The following is a 20,019-nucleotide window of genomic DNA, read 5'->3' as shown; positions in this document are numbered from 1 at the left end:
CTACGCCAATCGCCGTTCCGGAACTCTACGCTGCTCCACGAAGCGTCAGGAAGACGCTCGGCTTCCTAGAGGAGCAGGAGCTGGGGGCGGGTAGAGAAGGAGCCAATAGGAGAAGCGAGAAAGAGGAGGAGGCGGGGCCTCTCCGGTTGCCGCCTCTCTGCCCCTCCCCCGACGCGCCGGCGCCACAGTGGCCGAGTTCTCCGGCTGCAGGCTTGCGGCTCCTCCCGCCGCCGCCGCCGAAGGCTTCGCGCTGCCCGGGGGCCGGGGGCGCGCGAGACTCTTGCGTGCGGGGCGAAGCGTGTGCCTCCGCAGCCCAAGGCGCGGAATAGGGACGCCCTGGCCTCGGGGCCATTGTCTCTCGCTTTATTTTCGTTGTCGCGAGCGCTGTCCGCCCGGGAGGCGCCCCGTGACCGGCGCGATGAGTGCCAACGAGGACCAGGAGGTGAGTCCGGGCTGGGAGCCCCTTCCCCGCGTAGTCGCGGTGCCCTTCCCGGGCCCCGCACGTGCCCTCGCCCCTGCGGCAGCATCCTGGCTCAGGTGCCCCAAGTTTGCGGGTGTCTTGCGGGGAGAGGCCCGGCACGCCAGCCTGGCTAGGGGTCGCCTCTGCCTTTCCTCCCCACCCCCCGCCACGGTGTTGAGCTCTGCAAACCCTGGAGTCCCTCCCCACCCCCACCACCACCGCACCCCCAGGTCTCCTGTGACAAGGGCGAGTGTCCTTGGCCCGCGCGACCCGGTGCGCTTGGCTTGCCTTAAGTCCCGCGTGTTGTTCAGCGCCTGTGTTCTGAGTTAGGCTCTTTGGAATGTGATCACCTGTAAATTTAAAAATCTACTGGCTGAAAAAAAAAATCTATTGGCTGGTAGAGAAAGTTTAATTTACTTAAATTTCTGGTGCAGGGAGATAATGACACTAGTGTCTTCTGGCTATATTACCTGGTGGAAGGAATCATTTAATTTGTCCATCTGATAGCTGTCCAGTGGATACGAAGTCTGTTTCGACCATCCATGTGCTACCGGAATTGTGTGGTTTACACTCAGATATTTTCTCGTGAAATGCCACTTTGGCATTGAATCATGTGTTAGCCTTATAAGTAGTAGTTCACTTTTTCATTTAGAATATGCTGCATGAAAGTTAGCACTTTTACATGACAGATGTAATGGAATCTTGGGCATTGGAAGTTACCTTTAAAGAAGACCCAAAGTTCAACAAGCTGTGATGTCTGAATCCTTCGAAAATATTCTTGCCAGTTGAGTTTCTAAGCTAAGGTGTGAACAGTTCTTAACTGTGAGGCATGGAGCGTATAGTGTAATGTTTCTCAAAGTTTGGCCCATGGACCACTGCCTAGAACCATTTGGATAAGTTGTTAGAAAAACAGTTACCCGCACTCTAGCTCAAATTTACTGAGTCAAAATTCCTCCAGTGAGAACCAGGGATCTCCATTTTACAATAAAATTCCATTCTTCTTCCACAGGACTGGTTTTCAGATGTTTGAAGACCGTTTTCCTGCCAAGTTTTTCAGACCTCCTCCTCTCATACCAACTGGTTCCTTTTAGCTGTCTTGCATTTGTTCATTCTTTTTAGTTCCTTCACTTTTCTGGAATTGTGTATCCGTGGACACATTATAAGTTTATTTACGTTCTGTTTTAAAATTGGGGCATCGCAGTTTTCCAGTTAGATTTACTGTCAGCCAAAACCTTTAAAGCGCTTAATGCAGAGCAGTTTGTCTTTCATCCTCTACTTTGTATGTTTAGGTACCTAAGGACAAGTTATTCTATGTACGCTGTAAAGTTTCATCTTGTTAGATTGTTTTTCAAGGGCTTTTAAAATTCTGCTGCTGTCTTTTTATAATTCATATCTTTTGGTCCTATGAAATAAATCATTATAAGAAGTATTAATAATAAAAAAAAAAATTCTGCTGCTGCCAGCATGATTCACTATCGCATCAACTTGTCATCCACAAATTTCATAAGCCTGCCTTCAATTTTTGTTCCTGTCCAGGTCATTTAATTAAAATATGGGAAAGGATTAAGGACAGAAGGAGTAGCAGTATATTTTGAGTAATGTTGTTTTTCTAATCTCATCTCAGTTATTCCTTGATCCAGTTTGAATTCTTATATATTTTTTTTCTGTGAAGGTAGCAAGAGAAACGCATGGGGCCTTGCTGAAATCCAGGTAGACTGTTTTGTGGCTTTCCCTAATGTACCAATCCAGTCACCCTCCCTAAGAAGGGTTGTGAATATATATCTTGTTTTTCATATTCTTACCAAGTCTTAGGGGCTACTCTTTACTCTCCTGGGTCCTTGCAAACTCTTTCTTTAATGATTTGTCCTAAAATGTTGTCCATATAGGTCAGACTCACCATCTGTAGTTTGTAGAATTCTCAACATGCATCTTTTTGAAAACTAAAATATCTACAGAAGTGCAGTCTTTCTTTTCTTTACCTCTTCTGAGGTCTTTGTCACCACAGCAGTGATTGGGTCTTCTCATTTGTAAGCCCACAGCGTTCTAAGAACTATTTCTAGGCAAGGATTGCTAGTTACATATTCTCTTGCAGTCCTTTTTCCCATCTTAGATAGATACCTTTTTCAAACTACCATTTTTTAAAAGTTCTTTTTATTGCCTGTAAGTGTTTTTTCAAGTTTTGTACCCTCTTGTGGTAGGGATTACAAATATAAATCGTATGTGTAAATCGTGGGGAATTACTGTGCCTCCTATTTCTCGTCTGCAAGCTTAATGTTCTTCCTGCCCCAGGCTAGCCTTTAGCAGAGTGAGAAAGCACAGGCTCTGGAGTTGCTTTAAATTGAATCTTATTTTCCTCCCTGGTAGGAAGGAGAAAACAGTAAGATCTTCTTCATAGGACTGATGTGAGAATCAAGTGAGATAATCCGTCATAAAATGCTTAGCAGTGCCTGGCATAGTGTTAAAGTAAGGATTAGGATTGTGATGTGTTAGGATGTGCACTTGTGTCATAAATGTCGAAGGCCATGTACGTCAGCCAGGTTTTACGTAGTCGAGTGGACTTGAACCAGAAATGAAAGATCCTCTATTTCTAATCCATTTACACGACTAAGCAATGCTCATGTGATTCATTTCTTTCAGATGGAACTGGAGGCATTACGTTCTATTTATGAAGGAGATGAAAGTTTCCGGGAATTAAGTCCAGTTTCATTTCAATATAGGGTAAGACCTGGCATGAATAGGGGCATTTACTACTTTGTCGGACAAGACGAAAGTTGCTTTTTAAAATGCTGTTTTCAGTTTTTTTTTTTAATTTAGTGGTTTACATTTATTATGTCTGTAGATTTGCTGAAGCATTTAAATGAAAACTCATCACCATGACGTGAGTTATTTTCAGCTTTTGAAAACTTAATTCAGAAACTTTTAAGAACTAAGATGAATGTGTTTTTAATTGTAAGAGAATTATAAAAAGTTAGAAATGGAAGAAACATTAGAAATTATGTGGTTTTACCTTCTACTCTTAAAGATAACTTCTCTCAGTCCTAGCTTCCCAAGCTTCCACGGCTGATACTAGTAAATGGTAGGGTTAAAATCCAGGTCTCTAGGCCAGATCTAGCGTTCTTTTTACAACCCTATGATTTCGTCAAGAAAAGCTGATATTTTCTTAATTCTGCGTTACCAATGTGTGTAAATATTTTTTACATATGTGAAATGTCCGTTTTTCTTTAAAATAAAGGTTGCTCATAACACTTTTTCAACATGGAACAGTAGCAGTATTTTATTTTGTAAATAAATAACATAAACCATTTATCCAATGATATTAAGTAGTAATGGGTGGCATGGGAAAGTTTTTTGTAAAAGGTGAAAGATTTATGGCTGTGAACACTGTCACCATTTCAAATAAGTTGTTTGAGAAACAGTTCTTGTACGTGATTGTTATGGACTTCACGAGAAATAAATCCTTTATAGTTATTTTCTTTAGACTCTCCCTCCTCTGCTCAGCACATCTCAATTCCCTTTCAAGCTCCGCAGTCCTTACACCCCTCCACATATAGAACAGCAGAGGCTTTTAGTGGCCACAGGGAGCAGTGGAGTTAAGCCCTGGGCCCTTTGGTTTGAATCCAGCTGCTTCCCCCGACTTCCCCAGCCACGGCCCCTCCTCCGTAGCAAGTGGGAGAGTGCCCTGTACTTCCTTCCCCAAATGTCTGCGCTGACTCCAGCAGTTACTCACTGAGGATGCTGTAGGACGAGCCTGTGTCCTGTCGGGTGGACACTCTGATGCCGCCCATAGGATAGATTTATGGGCAGCGAAACGTGAGGTTTGGACACAGTGAGCTGAGAGTCACAGGACCTGGGGTTCTAGCCGAGTCCTGGTCTCACCCTGGGTCCCTGGGCGGACGAGGTGAGCAGCCTCCCTGTGACTCTCCACTTTCTGTTCCTACCGCCGCTTCCCTGGTGACGCCTCACTACTAGGCCTCCCACGACTGCTGGTTGGCCCCCTGAAGCACAGAATGAGTGATCCCATCCTTTGTTTGAAATGGTTTCCCCACGGGTTTCTCTTGCCTGTAGAATGAGGACTGAACCCCTCAGCTTGACACCCACTGCCCTCTGTCTGCTTCAGACTGTCTCCAGACTTTCCCAGCCACTGGCATCCCTTAGACGTGATAGCTTGTCAAGTGTTTCCCTGCATTTCCTGTAGTGCTCTGAATTGGGACACATCGTTTGCTCTTCCCCTCACCTCTCGCCATCATCCAGCCTGCTCCTCCATTAATGCTCGCCTCAGGCCTCCTCTGTGACATACGTGGGCCTGTCTCCACTCTGTCCCCTGGCTTCAGAGCAGAGTCAGCCAGTCCACAGTTCCTCGTACTGTATTCTGTTCCTTTGGGACTTTTCATTGTGCCGCTTTCGGTGAGTTGTCTGAAGGTCTGTCTCCCTTGAAGGTGGGAGTGGTTTTGTCGCTGGGGTATCTCACAGTGTGAGGCGTGTGGCAGTTTGTTTCTACACGCACCTTGCGTAAGGACTTATGGTTGCATAAAGCAAGTAACTTCTATTACTTTTTAATCATCTCTTTAAAACACAAGCATAAACCGATGACATCCATTATGCAGGTAATCAGCGTATGTGTGTATAGCAACAGATCCCTATGTTTATTTGACATAATTTCTAAGCTGCACCTTATATGAGTGTGGGGTGCAACTGAGGGTGATGAGATGGGAATAAAAACATCAATGGTCAGAAAATAAAAATGAATCTAGTAACAACTTGGGGTGAAAATTTTTTAAGTCTTTTGGCTGATGTCTGATATTAAGTATTTAAAAAACCACAAAGCAGCATATATACTAAAAATATTACAGAAGAGATTAGCATCGCCCTGTGCAAGGATGAGGTGCTGATTCGTGAATCATTCCATAGTTTTACTGGAAGCTCACCATTTGGCAACAACCAATGTGATGATTGTTTCAGGAAAGCATCGTTAATGGATGTGAAATCTGTGGGTGAAAAGTTGTTGAGGAACAAGCTGTGCACATGGTTTTGTAGTATCACCCACAGATTACTTTGTAATTACGAAGTGAAAAAGATACCTTTCGGGACTTCCCTGGAGGTCCAATGGCTAAGACTCCACGCTTCCAATGCAGGGGGCACAGATTTGGTCACTAAAATCCTGCAAGCCACACAGTGTGGCTGAAAAACAAAGAAAGAACGAAAAGAGAAAGATACCTTTCCATTGAAGAGGTCTAGAGGATATCACCCTCACCAAGTGATCAAACCTTGTATCACCACTAATGATTCCGGAAGATCTTATGTGCCTCCTTATTTGGTGCTGGGGGAAAACACCACATTGCCTGCCCAGTATCATTACCGAAGTCATTTAATCTGAACCTGAACAGAGAAAACATTCAGTCCTGATCTGGAAACTTATACAAGAAAAGTGGCCTAGGTTCTTTTTGTCATAAAAGGCATTTAGAAGGAGGTGGGGGCAGGGCTGGGACTCTTCTAAATTAAAGCAGAATAGAGAGACCTGACAACCAAATGTAATCCACAGTCCTCGATAGATTATGGATTTGTGGGTTGAGGAAGTGGTTTATTAAAGGACACTTCAGATATGATTGGGGGACTTTTAACATGAATTATGAATTAGATAATATTTTTTTATCAGTGTTGAATTTCTTGGGTGTGATAATGGTTTTGTGGTTATAAAAGAGAAAGTCCTTATTCTTAGGATTCTTTGTCCATAAGTATTTAAGGACACTTCATGATGTCTGCAGTTTACTTTCAAATGGTTCATCAAATACCAAAGGAAAAAAATCGTGTACATTGGGGAAAGGGGGTTGATCCTGTAGTGGAAGAAAGAGAAGGTAGGTGGAGTAGTAGGTAAGATACGTGTCAGTGAGTATTCATTGTTCTGTTCCAGTTTTTCTGTTTGTAAAAGTTTTCAAGATAAAAAGCTGGGGAGAGCGAAAGAAATAAAAAAGATATCTTTAAATAATTCAGGTCAAATAGACAGTCCAAAGATACAAACTTCCAATTATAAAATAAATAAGTCGTGGGAATGTAACGTACAGCATGGTAACTGCAGTTGATAATACCCTACTGTGTTTTTGAAAGTTGCTGAGGGCTTCCCTGGTGGCACAGTGGTTAAAAATCCGCCTGCCCATGCAGGGGACACGGGTTCAATCCCTGCCCCAGGAAGATCACACATGCCTCGGAGCAACTAAGCCCATGCACCACAACTACTGAGCCTGTGCTCTAGAGCCCACAAGCCACAGCTGTTGAGCCCACATGCCACAACTACTGAAGCCTGCGCGCCTAGAGCACATGCTGTGCAACAAGAGAAGCCACCACAATGAGAAGCCCACATACCTCAATGAAGAGTAGCCCCCGCTCTCTGCAACTACAGAAAGCCCTCTTGCAGCAATGAAGACCCAACACAGCCAATAAATAAATTTGAAAAAAAAGTTACTGAGAGTAAAGTAGATCTTAAAAGTTCTCATCATAAGAAAAAGAAAATTGTAACTGTGTGGTGATGAATGTTAACTAGACCCATTGTGTTGGTCATTTTGCAATGTATACAAATATGAAACCATTATGTCATACATCTGAAACTAATATTGACATAATCTGTGTCAATTATACCTCAAAAAAAAGAATAAATAAAAAGAGAAAAACTTATTCAAAGAGTTGCTGTCCAGCCTAAGGCACTCCTTCCTGAATTTCTCTGCCCTTTCCCCTTTTTTCTCTCAATTTTACATTTCATTTTCTCGTTTCTTTTGATTGCGTGAATGCACATCAGTGTGCCTGTTCTTAATGTCTCTTATGATTTAGCAATTGGAAAACTTAAGACAAAGATGAGGTGTTTTAAGTGCGTGAATTTTTATTTTTGTCCATGCTCTTGTTGCCCACAGTTGATGTCTTATCTTTGTCCTCAGAAAGCTTTAACGAAAAAAATATATGTATCGGGCATAATCTTGGTGCTGGGAGAGACTGGAGGGCTGGTGGGAGAGACAGGCCATGGACATCGGCTAAAACTGTTAAAACAGCCTAGGAGTGAGTTAACGGTCAGACTTATTTACACTGCCCTCACCCTTTTAGCCTGTCCCCTGGAACTTTTCAATATACAACGTTTCTGATCTGATCACGAGCATTGGGAAGAAGTCATCATGTTAAAGCTCATTGTTTAATATTCTGTCTTTGTAGCACTTTTTACAAATCTAAGATTTCCCTTTTCTTCAGATAGGTGAAAACGGTGATCCCAAAGCCTTCCTAATAGAGGTTTCCTGGACAGAGACCTATCCCCAGACACCTCCAATCATATCTATGAACGCCTTTTTTAACAACACCATGTGAGTCGTTTTTCGTTTCCCTTAGTTTGGGGGGTAACTCTCTCTTTTACTTTCCTCTTAGCAATGTACTTCTTGTGCATTGCAGATCGTCAGCTGTGAAGCAGAGCATATTAGCCAAGTTACAGGAAGCAGTGGAAGTCAATCTCGGGACGGCCATGACCTACACGTTGTTTGAATATGCCAAGGACAATAAAGAGCAGTTCATGGAGAATCACCATCCCGTTCATTCTGCCGTGAGCGGGGGATGCGGTTTTGCCATGTTTTGTTTGTTCTGGTTTTACTCTACTAGTAATTTGTTTTTACTAGTTACTATTTTTTTAATTTGGAAGGAGACCTTGTGTTAGATTTAAAATGATAGTTACATCTGAGTTAAATAAGAACAGTGAATTTTAGATTTCTTAGTGTCTACTTATCTTTAAAAATGAAATTGGATTCTCTATATTTTTACCCTTCCCATAAGACTAGAAGTACTTCTTGTGTGTGCCAAAACTGAGATGTGTAGAACCAAATATTAGGGTTTATTTAGCATCTTCATAAAGCTCAGATAGAGGATTTCTTATGTAGTGCTGAAATATATGTGAAATTACGCACTTTCTCCATGAGGCTTATTTAGTTGTAAATAGTCCTGTCACAGTTCAGTTGGAAAGTGTTGCAGCTTAAGGAGATGTCATTAAATAGGAAAAAATTGTTTTATTTCTAGAATTATTTTAGGAAATCATCTTTTATGACCTTAAGCAGGTATGTGTTAGACCCCTTTGCCCCAAGTCATGCACTCGGTGGCTCTCAGGGGTCAGTGTCAGTTGAGCTTTGTCTTGTGAACAAAGGCCATGAGCAGTTCTGGTCCACGTTCCCCACGGAACACAAGTAGACACTGAGAGGCAGCTGGAGAAGCAGTGGAGAGCAGTAGCTCCTGGGACTGGGGGCCAGGCCACATGGCCCTGAGAACACACGCCTTTGCTGTGTGACTTTGGGCAGGTTTCTTAATCTCGCTGTGCTCAGTTTTTTTTATTTATAAAATTTGGATTATCATAGAATCTACCTCATGAGATTGTTCTAAGAATCAAATGAGTGGTATTTGTACAACCTTAATAGCAATGCTTGGCACCTAGTAAGCATTTTAAGTGTTGTCTGACTGCATGAACCCAAATATTTAAAAAATTTCCTTCATTTCCTCTGGGAACCAGGAGGTTCTAAGGAGGCGTATGTGATCTTTCTAAAGACGTATTTAAACTTTCAGCTAACAGCAGATTGACCGAATGGTTAATTTGGCGCTTCAGAGCTGCAGCGTCATCCTGGTGTCAGCTCCTCTTTCTCAGGGACCTGGTTATAACAGTACAGCTAATATCATGTTCTTCAATGTGAACTTTCAGGAGAATGAAAGCAGTAATGTGCTGAGGTTCCTGATCTAATAAATGAAAATAACAATAAAGGATTCTTTTACTTCACAAACCCCAAAATTGTCAGCTCATTTCAGGATGTAGCCATATTTAGTGTAATTCAGTAAGGTTGAAGGCATGAGTCTAAGAATAATTTCTGGTTTTCTAGACATGCATAAGCAACATCATCTCAGTCGAAACTCCTAACACAGCCCCATCAAGTAAGAAAAAAGACAAAAAGGAACAACTTTCAAAAGCCCAGAAACGTAAGCTGGCAGATAAGACAGGTTTGTGTTATTTGTTTTCTTTTATAACACACGTAACTGGGTTGCTTTTTGGTGTGATATGGTACTTAATAAGTATATTTAGATTTAGAAGATTAGTTCTCTATACTCTTTTTTTATTTTATTTTATTTATTTATTGGCTGCATTGGGTCTTCGTTGCTGCACGTGGGCTTACTCTAGTTGCTGCGAGCGGGGGCTACTCTTCATTGTGGTGCACAGGCTCCTCATTGTAGTGGCTTCTCTTGTTGTGGAGCACGGGCCCTAGGTGCGTGAGTTTCAATAGTTGCGGCACATGGGCTCAGTAGTTGTGGCTCACAGGCTCTAGAGCACAGGCTCAATAGTTGTGGCGCACAGGCTTAGTTGCTCCGTGGCATGTGGAATCTTCCCAGGGCAGGGCTCGAACCTGTGTCCCCTGCATTGGCAGGCGGATTCTTTACCACTGTGCCACCTAGGAAGTCCCAGTTCTCTATACTCTTTATCCTTGGAACATTTGGATCAGAGACTGTTATATTGATAATATTTACTACTACTTTACCACAAGAGATAAACGTTTGAGAAGAAGGTAAAGTGGCAAAGTAACTATAAATGAGTCTGCAGATTTTAAGACAATAGAATAGTGTACAAGTGTGTGTCCCTCTCTGACATTTTTGGGGTTTTCCTTTATGACAGATAAGTATACTATTGAAAGTTTTTTGAAATACAGCTTTCGTTTGCAGTGAAGTCTGATATGCTGTCAGATTTTAGCAAATAATTTAATGTTTTTGTCTGTAGTTGACTTATTTTTACAACAAGAAGATTTAAGAATATGTATTTGATCCCTTTTCTTTATTTAACCTAAAACTTTACAAATCGACATCGATCTGTAAACTTTTCTCCCAGGTAAGGACATTACCACGTGTGCATACTGACGTTTCTGTCCACATACACAAGCTATGCTCATGTACTTACGTCTTTATGTGTGTGTTATTGGTGTATGGTTACAAGCTGCCCTTTATTAGAAGAACTGACCCTTTTGCTTTGGTAGGGCGGTTGAAAGTAATGCCCTTTCTTTTCTAAAGTGATGGTAGTTTTTTTTGTTGTTTATGTTTTGTTTAATGTCATTTGTGGCAAAATAAAAAGATAGCAACCTGTGTTGGCCCTCAAAATACATTTTTGAAATTGTATTGATTTATGAAATAGAAAATCTGGGACTCTATCATACCTACTGTCAAGGCAGCATGAAAGTATAAACAACTGAAGCAGTAAATTGTTAGCCATTACAATCTGTTTTAGAATTTCAGTTCATCTCTTTTTGGAATGTTTTAGCATCTCTGTTAGCAAGTTTGTTACCTGTTGCTTTCATACATGATGACCTACAATTGTTCCCTTTCACTACTGTCTCTCTACCTCCCTCTCCTTGGTGATGCCCACCTACAAGTCCTTATCTTCCTATAATTATGGTGCAGGAGCTTGTGACTCAAAACTCGCATTCTAAATAAAACTTTAATGGGACAGTCATGGCACTGTGGCCAAGTTTTAGTTACCAAAACTGGTGATCTGTCCCCATGCCCTCTGATAACCAGTAACCAGTGAGATAAGATTCTTATTGGCATGAAGAAAAGAACCCTTAGCATCTAAAATTGAGCTCGTGATATTATAGCTTTTCTCTGGTGAGAATCACAGGGTTAGTTTCTGTTCCTTTTACTCTGCAAGTAGCATCCTTAATGGGAATGGAGATTTTGAAGGTGTGATAAGATGAGACATACTAGATACATCAAGCAAAGAGGAAGTCAGGCCATTTTCAATTGAAAATTTTTTAGGTTGCATTTATTAAAACTTTTTCAAATTTGAATATTCTGTTAAAAGAGTGAAATTATAAACTATAAATTCTTGTAAAAAGGTTGAGCTGGCCTTTAAGCACTCCCAAAAGGTTAAAGCCCTGATTAAAGGATGTCAATTAAATAATGGATATCTTGTCAGAGCACAGCAGTTAATAAATAAGTTGGCCTGGCCTGCGCCTAGGTTTGCAGGCAGACGTTTGTTGAGAAGGCCTCTTGTCTTGAGCCTGCTTCCTGGTATAAGCACTAATTCATAGAACAGCCCACTGACACACCTTCTTACTTCCGAAAGCAGGGACCTGGTGTAAAGCAGGGGATTTGTGCAAAAGCATAAAACTAAGGAATTGATTGGGTCCTCTTCCTGCCATTACCAGCTCCCCTTCATCTTCTTCCCTTGACATCAGGTTTTGTCTTGCATGGAAATAGGGTAAATAGGAAAAGGAGGCACATCGGAAGTACTTTGCCAGAGAACAGTGCTTTCAGTTCACAATGAGGAGAACTGTTTTTCCAACTTAATAACAAATTATTTAAAACTTTAATCCATTTGTTGTGTAGAATAGTATATAAAATCTTATTTAAATTTAAATATTACTGATTGGTCTTAGAAGTAAAGTTACTGTTTTCATCCTTTAGATCACAAAGGAGAACTTCCCCGAGGTTGGAACTGGGTTGATGTGGTGAAGGTATGTAATATGTATATTCCAGTCTTCAAAAAATTGTTACAGTTACTGCCATCGAGTGATGAAATTTTTATCTTTATTTTCTCCCCATCAACCTTTGGATTTTACCGGGATGTCTCTTTCCTTTCTCAACATTCAGCATGTAAGTATTTTTGAAATATCTTTCACATTTTTCTCTTCTTTACACCCTCAGTTTTAGGTTTTCTTTTTTTAAATAATGAACAGTCTGTAGAAGTGAGTTATAACTACAGCAAAGTGTGTTTATGTAAGTACATGTTAAAAATGGACTACTAAAATATGACTCTAAATTATAGATAATGTGGAATTTGAAGAAACAAGTCATGAGAAGGAGTGCTTTGATTTCTTAGTAGAAGTTAAGTGCTTTTTTTAGGGCAGACCCTAAATGTAATTTCCCACCATCGTCAAGAAAGATTTCCTCTTTCTGTTATTGGAAATTGTTTACTTTCCGCCGGGAACTTTTTGTCCACTTCTCTGTTTTTCTTGCGTTACTCATCAACTGATCCTTAGCACAGTAAGTTAATGCCCTGCTAGGACTTCGTGAAATGAGTTTTGCATGCCCGTTAGTGTCACTGCTGCTGCGTGGAGTAATTAATATGATCCAAGATGAGGGTTAATGAGGACCCACAAATCTGGGTTATTTATTTATTTATTTAATTTTAAGAACTTTTATTGAGATACAGTTAACAGACAATAAACAGCATATATTTAGAGTCTACAATTTGGTATCCCAATCTCCCCATTCATTCCCCCCCAGCCCTCCCCGCTTTCCCCACTTGGTGTCTGTATGTTTCTTCTCTACATCTGTGTCTCTATTTCTGCCTTGCATTTCCTCTTTCATAGTTGTTAGCATTTGCTTTATGTATTGAGGTGCTCCTATATTGGGTTCATATATATTTATAATTGTTATCTTCTCTTCTTGGATGGATTCCTTGATCTTTACATAATGTCCTTTCTTGTCTCTTGTAACATTTTTTATTTTAAAGTCTATTTTATCTGATATGAGTATTGCTACTCCAGCTTTCTTTTGATTTCCATTTGCATGGAATATCTTTTTCCATCCCCTCACTTTCCGTCTGTATGTGTCCCTAGGTCTGAAGTGGGTCTCTTGGAGATAGCATATATATGGGTCTTGTTTTTGTATCCATTCAACCAGTCTGTGTCTTCTGGTTGGTGCATTTAGTCCATTTACATTCAAGGTAATTATTGATATGTATGTTCCTATTACCATTTCCTTAATTGTTTTGTGTTTGTTTTTGTAGGTCCTTTTCTTCTCTTATGTTTCCCGCTTAGAGAAGTTCCTTTAGCATTTGTTGTAGGGCTGGTTTGGTGGTGCCGAATTCTCTTGGCTGTTGCTTGTCTGTAAAGCTTTTGATTTCTCCATCGAATCTGAATGAGATCCTTGCTGGGTAGAGTATTTTTGGTTGCAGGTTCCTCCCTTTCATCACTTGAAATATATCGTGCCACTCCCTTCTGGCTTGCAGAGTTTCTGCTGAGAAATCAGCTTTTACCCTTATGGGAGTTCCCTTGTATGTTATTTGTCGTTTTTCCCTTGTTGTTTTAAATAACTTTTCTCTGTCTTTAATTTTTGTCAATTTGACTACTATATGTCTTGGCGTGTTTCTCCTTGGGTTTATCCTGCCTGAGACTGTGCTTCCAGAACTTGGGTAGCTATTTCCTTTCCCATATTAGGGAAGTTTTCAACTATAATCTCTTCCAAGATTTTCTCAGGTCCTTTCTCTCTCTCTTCTCCTTCTGGGACCCCTATAATGCGAATGTTGGTGCGTTTAACATTGTCCCAGAGGTCTCTTAGGCTGTCTTCAGTTCTTTTCATTCTTTATTCTTTTCTGCATCAGTGATTATCACCATTCTGTCTTCCAGGTCACTTATTCGCCCTTCTGCCTCAGTTAATCTGTTATTGGTTCCTTCTAGTGTATTTTTCATTTCAGTTATTATGTTGCATATCTCTGTTTGCTCTTTATTCTTCTAGGTCTTTGGTAAACTTTTCCATCTTTGCATCCAGTCTTTTTTCAAAGTCTGGATCATCTTCACCATCATTATTCTGAATTCTTTTTCCAGAAGAGTGCCTATCTCCTTTGCATTTAGTTGTTTTTCTGGGGTTTTAGCTTGTCCCTTCATCTGGTACAAAGTCTTTTGCCTTTTCTTTTTCTCTATCTTTCTGTGCCTGTGGTTTTCAATTCCACAGAACAAAATACTGCTGATACTGCTTGATACTACTGTCTGCCGTCTTATGGAGGAAGCTATCTAGGAGGCTCCTGGGTGCTTCCAGATGGGAGGGACTGATGGTGGGTAGGGCTGGGTGGGCAGAGCTCAGTAAAACTTTAATCCGATATGGTGGGTGGAGCTCAGTAAAACTTTAATCTGCTTGTCTGCCAGTGGGTGGGGCTGTGTTCCCATCCTGTTGGTTGTTTGGCTTGAGGCCACCTAGCACTGGAGCCCACAGGCTCTTTTGTGGGGCTAGTGGCAGACTCTGGGAGGGCTCACGTCAATGAGCACTTCCCAGAACCCCTGCTGCCAGTGTCCCCGTCTCCTCGGGGAGCCACAGCCGCCCCCCACCTCTGCAGGCAACCCTCCAACACCAGCAGGTGGGTCTGGTTCAGTCTCCTGTGGGGTCACTGCTCCTTCCCCCTGGGTCCTGGTGAGCACACTTTTTTTGTGTGCCCTCCCAGAGTGGAGTCTCTGTTTCCCCCAGTCCTGTGGAGGTCCTGCAATCAAATCCCGCTGGCTTTCAGAGTCTGATTCTCTGGGGATTCCCCCTCCCGTTGCTGGACCCCCAGGTTGGGAAGCCTGACATGGGGCTCAGAACCCTCACTTTAGTGGGTGGACTTCTGCGGTATAAGTGTTCTCCAGTTTGTGAGTCACCCACCCAGCATTTATGGGATTTGATTTTAACGCGATTGCGCCCCTCCTACCATCTCACTGCGGCTTCTCCCTTGTCTCTGGATGTGGGGTGTCTTTTTTGGTGAGTTCCAGTGTCCCTCTGTCAATGATTGTTCAGCAGTCAGTTGTAACTCTGGTGCTCCTGCAAGAAGGAGTGAGCGCACGTCCTCCTACTCCATCCTCCTACTCCGCCATCCTGATCCTATCTCCTGGGGAATTTAAAAGCAGTGTATTCTTAAAGTTTACTTTGAAGCCAGCTGTTTGGGCCATAGGATGCCTTTTCTATAGAACCTATTTGAAGTAATTTTTGTGCTTCTGAAATCTAGTACAAAAATACCACCTGGGAGTAGGGAGCCAGGAGGTGCAATTGGAGTAAAGAAACACAGTACAGGCAGACCTGGTCTTATTTCGGTTCACTTTACCTTGCTCCTTAGATACCGTCCCTTACAAATTGAAGGTTTGTGGTAGTCGTGCATTGTCAGACGATGGTTTGCATTTTTTAGCAATAAAGTATTTTTTGATGAAGATATGTGCATTGTTTCTTTCGATATAATGCTGTTGCACACTTAATAAACTATAGTATAGTGGGAACATTTACATGCACTGGGAAACCAAAAAATCCATGTGTCTTGCCTTATTGTGATGTTTGCCTTATTGCGGTGGTCTGGAACCCAGCCCGCAAAATTTTGCGGTTGACCTTTATTTCTTCTCGCCTTCCTGGGCAGGAGGCTGACCCTGCACAAGCCATCTGTGTGGGCGAAGCTTCTGTGGCGTTCTCTCCTCGACTCGGGCCCCCGTCCTGATCCTTGATGGATACTTCCCGGTGTCCCAGGTGCAGCCACATTTATCTCACCAGCTCAGCCTGCTCCCTCCTTACAGTGCTGCCTGCTCCCGACAGAGCTGTCTCCCAAATCAGAGTAAGGACGCATCTTTTGGGTGCAGCCCATCCCAGCCGAGCCTGAGAAGGAAAGTAATCTGGGTCATCTTAGGTGATCGCACTCCTCCTTCCTGAGAGCCAGGAGTATCATCTTCTGTTTGTTTCTAAGAGAGCCCTTGTTAGTATAAGTTAGAATTTTAAGCCAAAAAGAAAGTAAAATTCAAATAATCCAGTAACCTTGGGAAACAGGAGAGAGATTTTTAAGCAGGAGCTTACCACCTAGACATTACCCTAAGCCAGTGGTTTCCAAGTATGGTCTTTGGAGACTCTCTTGGAGGGTCTGTCAGATTCAAACTATTTGCATCAAAATAGTGCAGTGTTTTTGCCTTTTTTACACTTTCTCTTGCACATGTACAATGGCGTTTACGAGAGGCTTCATGACATGTGATGGTGCCGTCACTACTGTTCTCCTGTTGAGAGCACTAATGGAACGTGTGCTTTTTATTCTTGCGTTTTCCAGAATCTTCTAAGATAGTAAACAGGTTTAGGATTGAAGTATGTCGTTTAGAGTCACTCCGTTTGTTCCTAGTACTTGGACTGCGTTTTTGTTGGCCATCTTCCATTATATCTGCCTTACTGTAGAAGCAGAATTGTGAGAACCCAGCTGTCTTCTGTTGAGCTTGAAAATAAAGAGATTTGCAAAAATGTAAAACAACACTACTTCTCACTTTTAAGTTTTGTTTTTTTGTTTTAGAAAATGCAGTTTTTCATTTTTAAAATGTGACCAGGTTATCATTATTATTTTTACATGAACTAAATTTCTGTTTTCATACACAGGTAGGTATAATGTACATTTAAAAAACAAGAACCTCGTTAGGATCCTCAGTTTTTTTAAGAATGGGAAGAGGTCCTGGAGCCAAAATTTTTAAGAAGCACTTCTCTTAGCAGTTTCTACTTTTCACAGCTTCCCACATTCTGTGGGGTTCTTGGGATTTGGGTTCAGTGGGGTTTCTTAGTGGCTGGGTTTTATTCTGGCCAGAATTGCCTTTGTATGTATTCTTAGAGGATTTTTATCTGCTCTCTCCCCCTGCCCCAAATTTGCCAGTTCCTGCTGTAGATTTTTATTGGAAAAAAACTGCGATTTAAGACTTGAATCACATTTTCAAAACTGTAAGAATTGTCTGGTTAAGATGATACATCTTATGTGTTTTTTACCACAGTTTAAAAATTTTAGAATGTATTGTTTGTGAAAAAACAGAAAGAGAAGAATACTCTTCATTTTATAAATGGTACCTTTTGTATACTCTTGGTTCCAATTTATTTCTTGGAAAGCTTTGAGGGATCTTTTTACCCATGTTGTTCTGTTGAGTTATGTTTTCAAAGAATCCTGTTTAAAGTAGCTGAGCCTAAAGTTGAAAAGGAGTTCCATGTGGTAGAAGCTGTAGATGGTGCAAGTTACTTGAACCGTGTTGCCTGTTGTTCTATTAACTGTGAATGTTGACTTTTGATATTAAGTGGAAATAGTGAACTCGAATAATATGATACCTTACACTTGTTGAATATTTCTTTCGTCTTTTTTTATAGTTAAGCAAAACCGGCTCTAAAGATGATGAATAATGCTTGGCATTTGAGACGAGGGAAGAGCATCCTTTAAAAAGTAACCTGGGTTCAAAATCTTTCATTACTCTTTTCTGGTATTGAGGTGACTTTTTATAAAACAATTTTTTTGTATGTTTCTTACGTAAAAAAAATGTTTTAAGCGGAAAGTTCATGAAGAGATCTGGTTGTGTTAAATTATTTTCACAAACTTGCCTTAATAAAAGGTGAAAATGTTATTGTTTAGTATACTTTATGAAGCCAATTGGGCTTTGTAAATGGACAACTATGGGGAATTATAAATAATCAGTGCTAATTTATGTGATCTTATTCTGGTGGGTGTGGTTTTTTTAAAGGAGTACGAAGCCCTTTTCAGATTCTCATCCGAGTAGAGCAGAATCCTGAGTGAGCCGTGAGTTCACAGCAGGCCCATATTGATAGGCTTCTCACCTTTAAGTCTCCGTCGCTTCATTCTCTTAACTACTGAAGCATGAATTGCTTCAGAGAAATTTAAATACTAGTATTTGAACTTTATACATAATATTCTTTGTAGTTCCTTTTTATTTTTCAAGGGTGAACCGCTTTTTAATAAATGAATATCTGTTTATACTTTTCTCTTAGTTTGGGTCATGATGTTTGATCATGAGAGCTTTCAGTGGTATGTGAAATAGGAGAAAGAAAGGGGAAAAAAAAGCCAAATCTGCCAAATACATTAGAAAGCATTTGAATAGAAGTGCTGGTTCCTATTTAAAACCTTTCTCTTTGCTGCATATACCAAGATGGGAGTAAAAGATGCCTTAATATTTAATTTTTGTATTGTTAGAGAAAAATAGTTTTAACAAATTCCTGTTTATCTGCTGTGTATTTTTAGTTGTTTGGTACTTGAGTTCTTCTGAGTGGTTTCACATAAAAACCACATTTCAAGCCTTGTTTGTTTTCAAGTATCCAAATGTATGTCTCAGCCCAAGCATCTCTGTAAAAATAGACACAGAAGTGTTTCAAATGTAATTTTAGCAGGAAGTTACTGATACGTATGTGCGATTTACAGTGATTCTGTATATGCTTCCCAGCTTCAAAAACCTTAGAACTACTGCTGTGGTTTATGGAAGGGTCAGTTGTTGGCTCCACAAGTTACACCTGTGCAGCTTGAGTCTGAGGTTTTAAAGAAGTCTCCTTAGCAAAAGATCAGCTTGAGTCATATCCATGGTTTTTGCTGGATTAACATTGGCTTCAGTTAAATCATTTGAGTTGTACAGTAGGTACAATTATGGTGAAGAAGCTCAAAGTCTCGTTTTTAAATGCAGAATCACATTTTATTCCTTCAGTTAATACAATAGAAACATCAAAATTCAGGACCACTGGAATATTACAGCTTTTGTCTTGGGGTTGTGTGTGTCGTTTTTGCTGTGCTGATTTATCTGCTTGTTTTTTAAAGAAACCGAAACTGTTATGTTTGCTAGTGGAAGAAAATGCTTTGTTTTGCTCTAGAGATTCTGAAGTTATGCAGGCATATCGTGGTTCATAGATTAAAGAGAATAATGCTAGTTAAATGCCAATGAACTATTTTTACTCTTTTTATAAGAAATGTACACATTTCGGGGGCGATGGTGGCAGTGGTGCCTCTTACTACCTTATGCAAAACACTTGAACAGTCTCGTCAACATTGCTGTCATCTGTTTAATACTCCCAGTATATTTTCTCAGTGTCTGTTCACTGAAGATTGTGTGGAATGACATCATGAGCAATAAAATCTGACTTACACCCAGTGACGTTTCTACATGTGTTATTTCGCATCACTTGAGAGAGAGCTGTTGGTTTGATAACTGCACAGACTTACAGTGCAAGATGTACCATCCAGCTAGAAACTATTCAAAATGTTGGACTAAAAAAAGATTTTTTAAATGAACTGATGAGAGGGTAAGAAATACCCAAAGTCTAAAAAATTAAAGTTGGAACCTTGAGGTTAAGGACAGCTTTAGTTTTCACAGCCTCAAAGTCCAGGATCAACCCAGGGTAGGGAGACAAAAACACACACACACACACACACACACACACACACACTATGCAGGAAGCTGAGACCTGTCCCCTGTGGGGGCCCTGAGGAAGAGTTCTTGTCTTGAACTTTGGTTCTGGGTGAAGTGGGAAATGTCAGTATATATACATACATGTGCTCTCCTCCAACTCATGACAAGTTATCTCATGCTTGGGTTTCAGCCCAAATGCCTCACCCATGTGGGCGATCTCAAAAAAAAACAAGAACAACAAAAAACCCTCAATCCAGGATGGTACCAAGTGCGTAGAACATCTGGGCAGCTGGTAAAAATGACCACAAATCCACTCTGCAAGGCTGAACCCACCTTCAACCCAGACCTCCAAAGAAGCCCCATAGAGTGAAACCAGAACAAGAGGCATTATCTGGTCAGGATTACCTGGTAATCTACAATTCTGAATTTCAGTGTTTTTGATTATTTGACAAAATAAGGAAGTGACATATGGTCTAAAGTGTTTTTCAAACTGCAGTTTGTGAGCCATTAGTAAAGAAATTAACTGAGGATCTTTACCAGCAATTTTTCTAATGGAATGGACTAGAAAAGAATTAAGCAGAAAATACCAGTGTATACTACATGTTGTAAAGGTATTTTTGGGGTATGTATGTGTAAGTATCATGTAAA

The 20,019-nt window shown here is 40.8% G+C and overlaps 1 protein-coding gene and 1 non-coding gene across 2 annotated transcripts; both read left to right on the top strand.

Moving 5' to 3' along the window:
* The first annotated feature begins 159 nt into the window (after positions 1-159).
* RWDD4 (RWD domain containing 4) lies at positions 160-19,113 on the top strand. The gene is made up of 7 exons (XM_057697486.1): positions 160-442; positions 3,098-3,178; positions 7,688-7,797; positions 7,883-8,030; positions 9,343-9,460; positions 11,909-12,097; positions 17,336-19,113. The coding sequence occupies exons 1-7, from the start codon at positions 419-421 to the stop codon at positions 17,353-17,355; spliced, it is 690 nt and encodes a 229-aa protein (XP_057553469.1). The 5' UTR covers positions 160-418; the 3' UTR covers positions 17,356-19,113.
* On the top strand, positions 5,265-5,372 carry LOC130830648 (U6 spliceosomal RNA). The gene has a single exon (XR_009047822.1). It is a non-coding gene; the product is annotated as a U6 spliceosomal RNA (small nuclear RNA).
* Positions 19,114-20,019: the final 906 nt, after the last annotated feature.

This window comes from Hippopotamus amphibius, chromosome 10, assembly GCF_030028045.1.
Source record: "Hippopotamus amphibius kiboko isolate mHipAmp2 chromosome 10, mHipAmp2.hap2, whole genome shotgun sequence".
In the NCBI taxonomy this organism is placed as follows: Eukaryota; Metazoa; Chordata; class Mammalia; order Artiodactyla; family Hippopotamidae; genus Hippopotamus; species Hippopotamus amphibius.
This window is presented reverse-complemented; position numbering and strand designations above follow the sequence as displayed.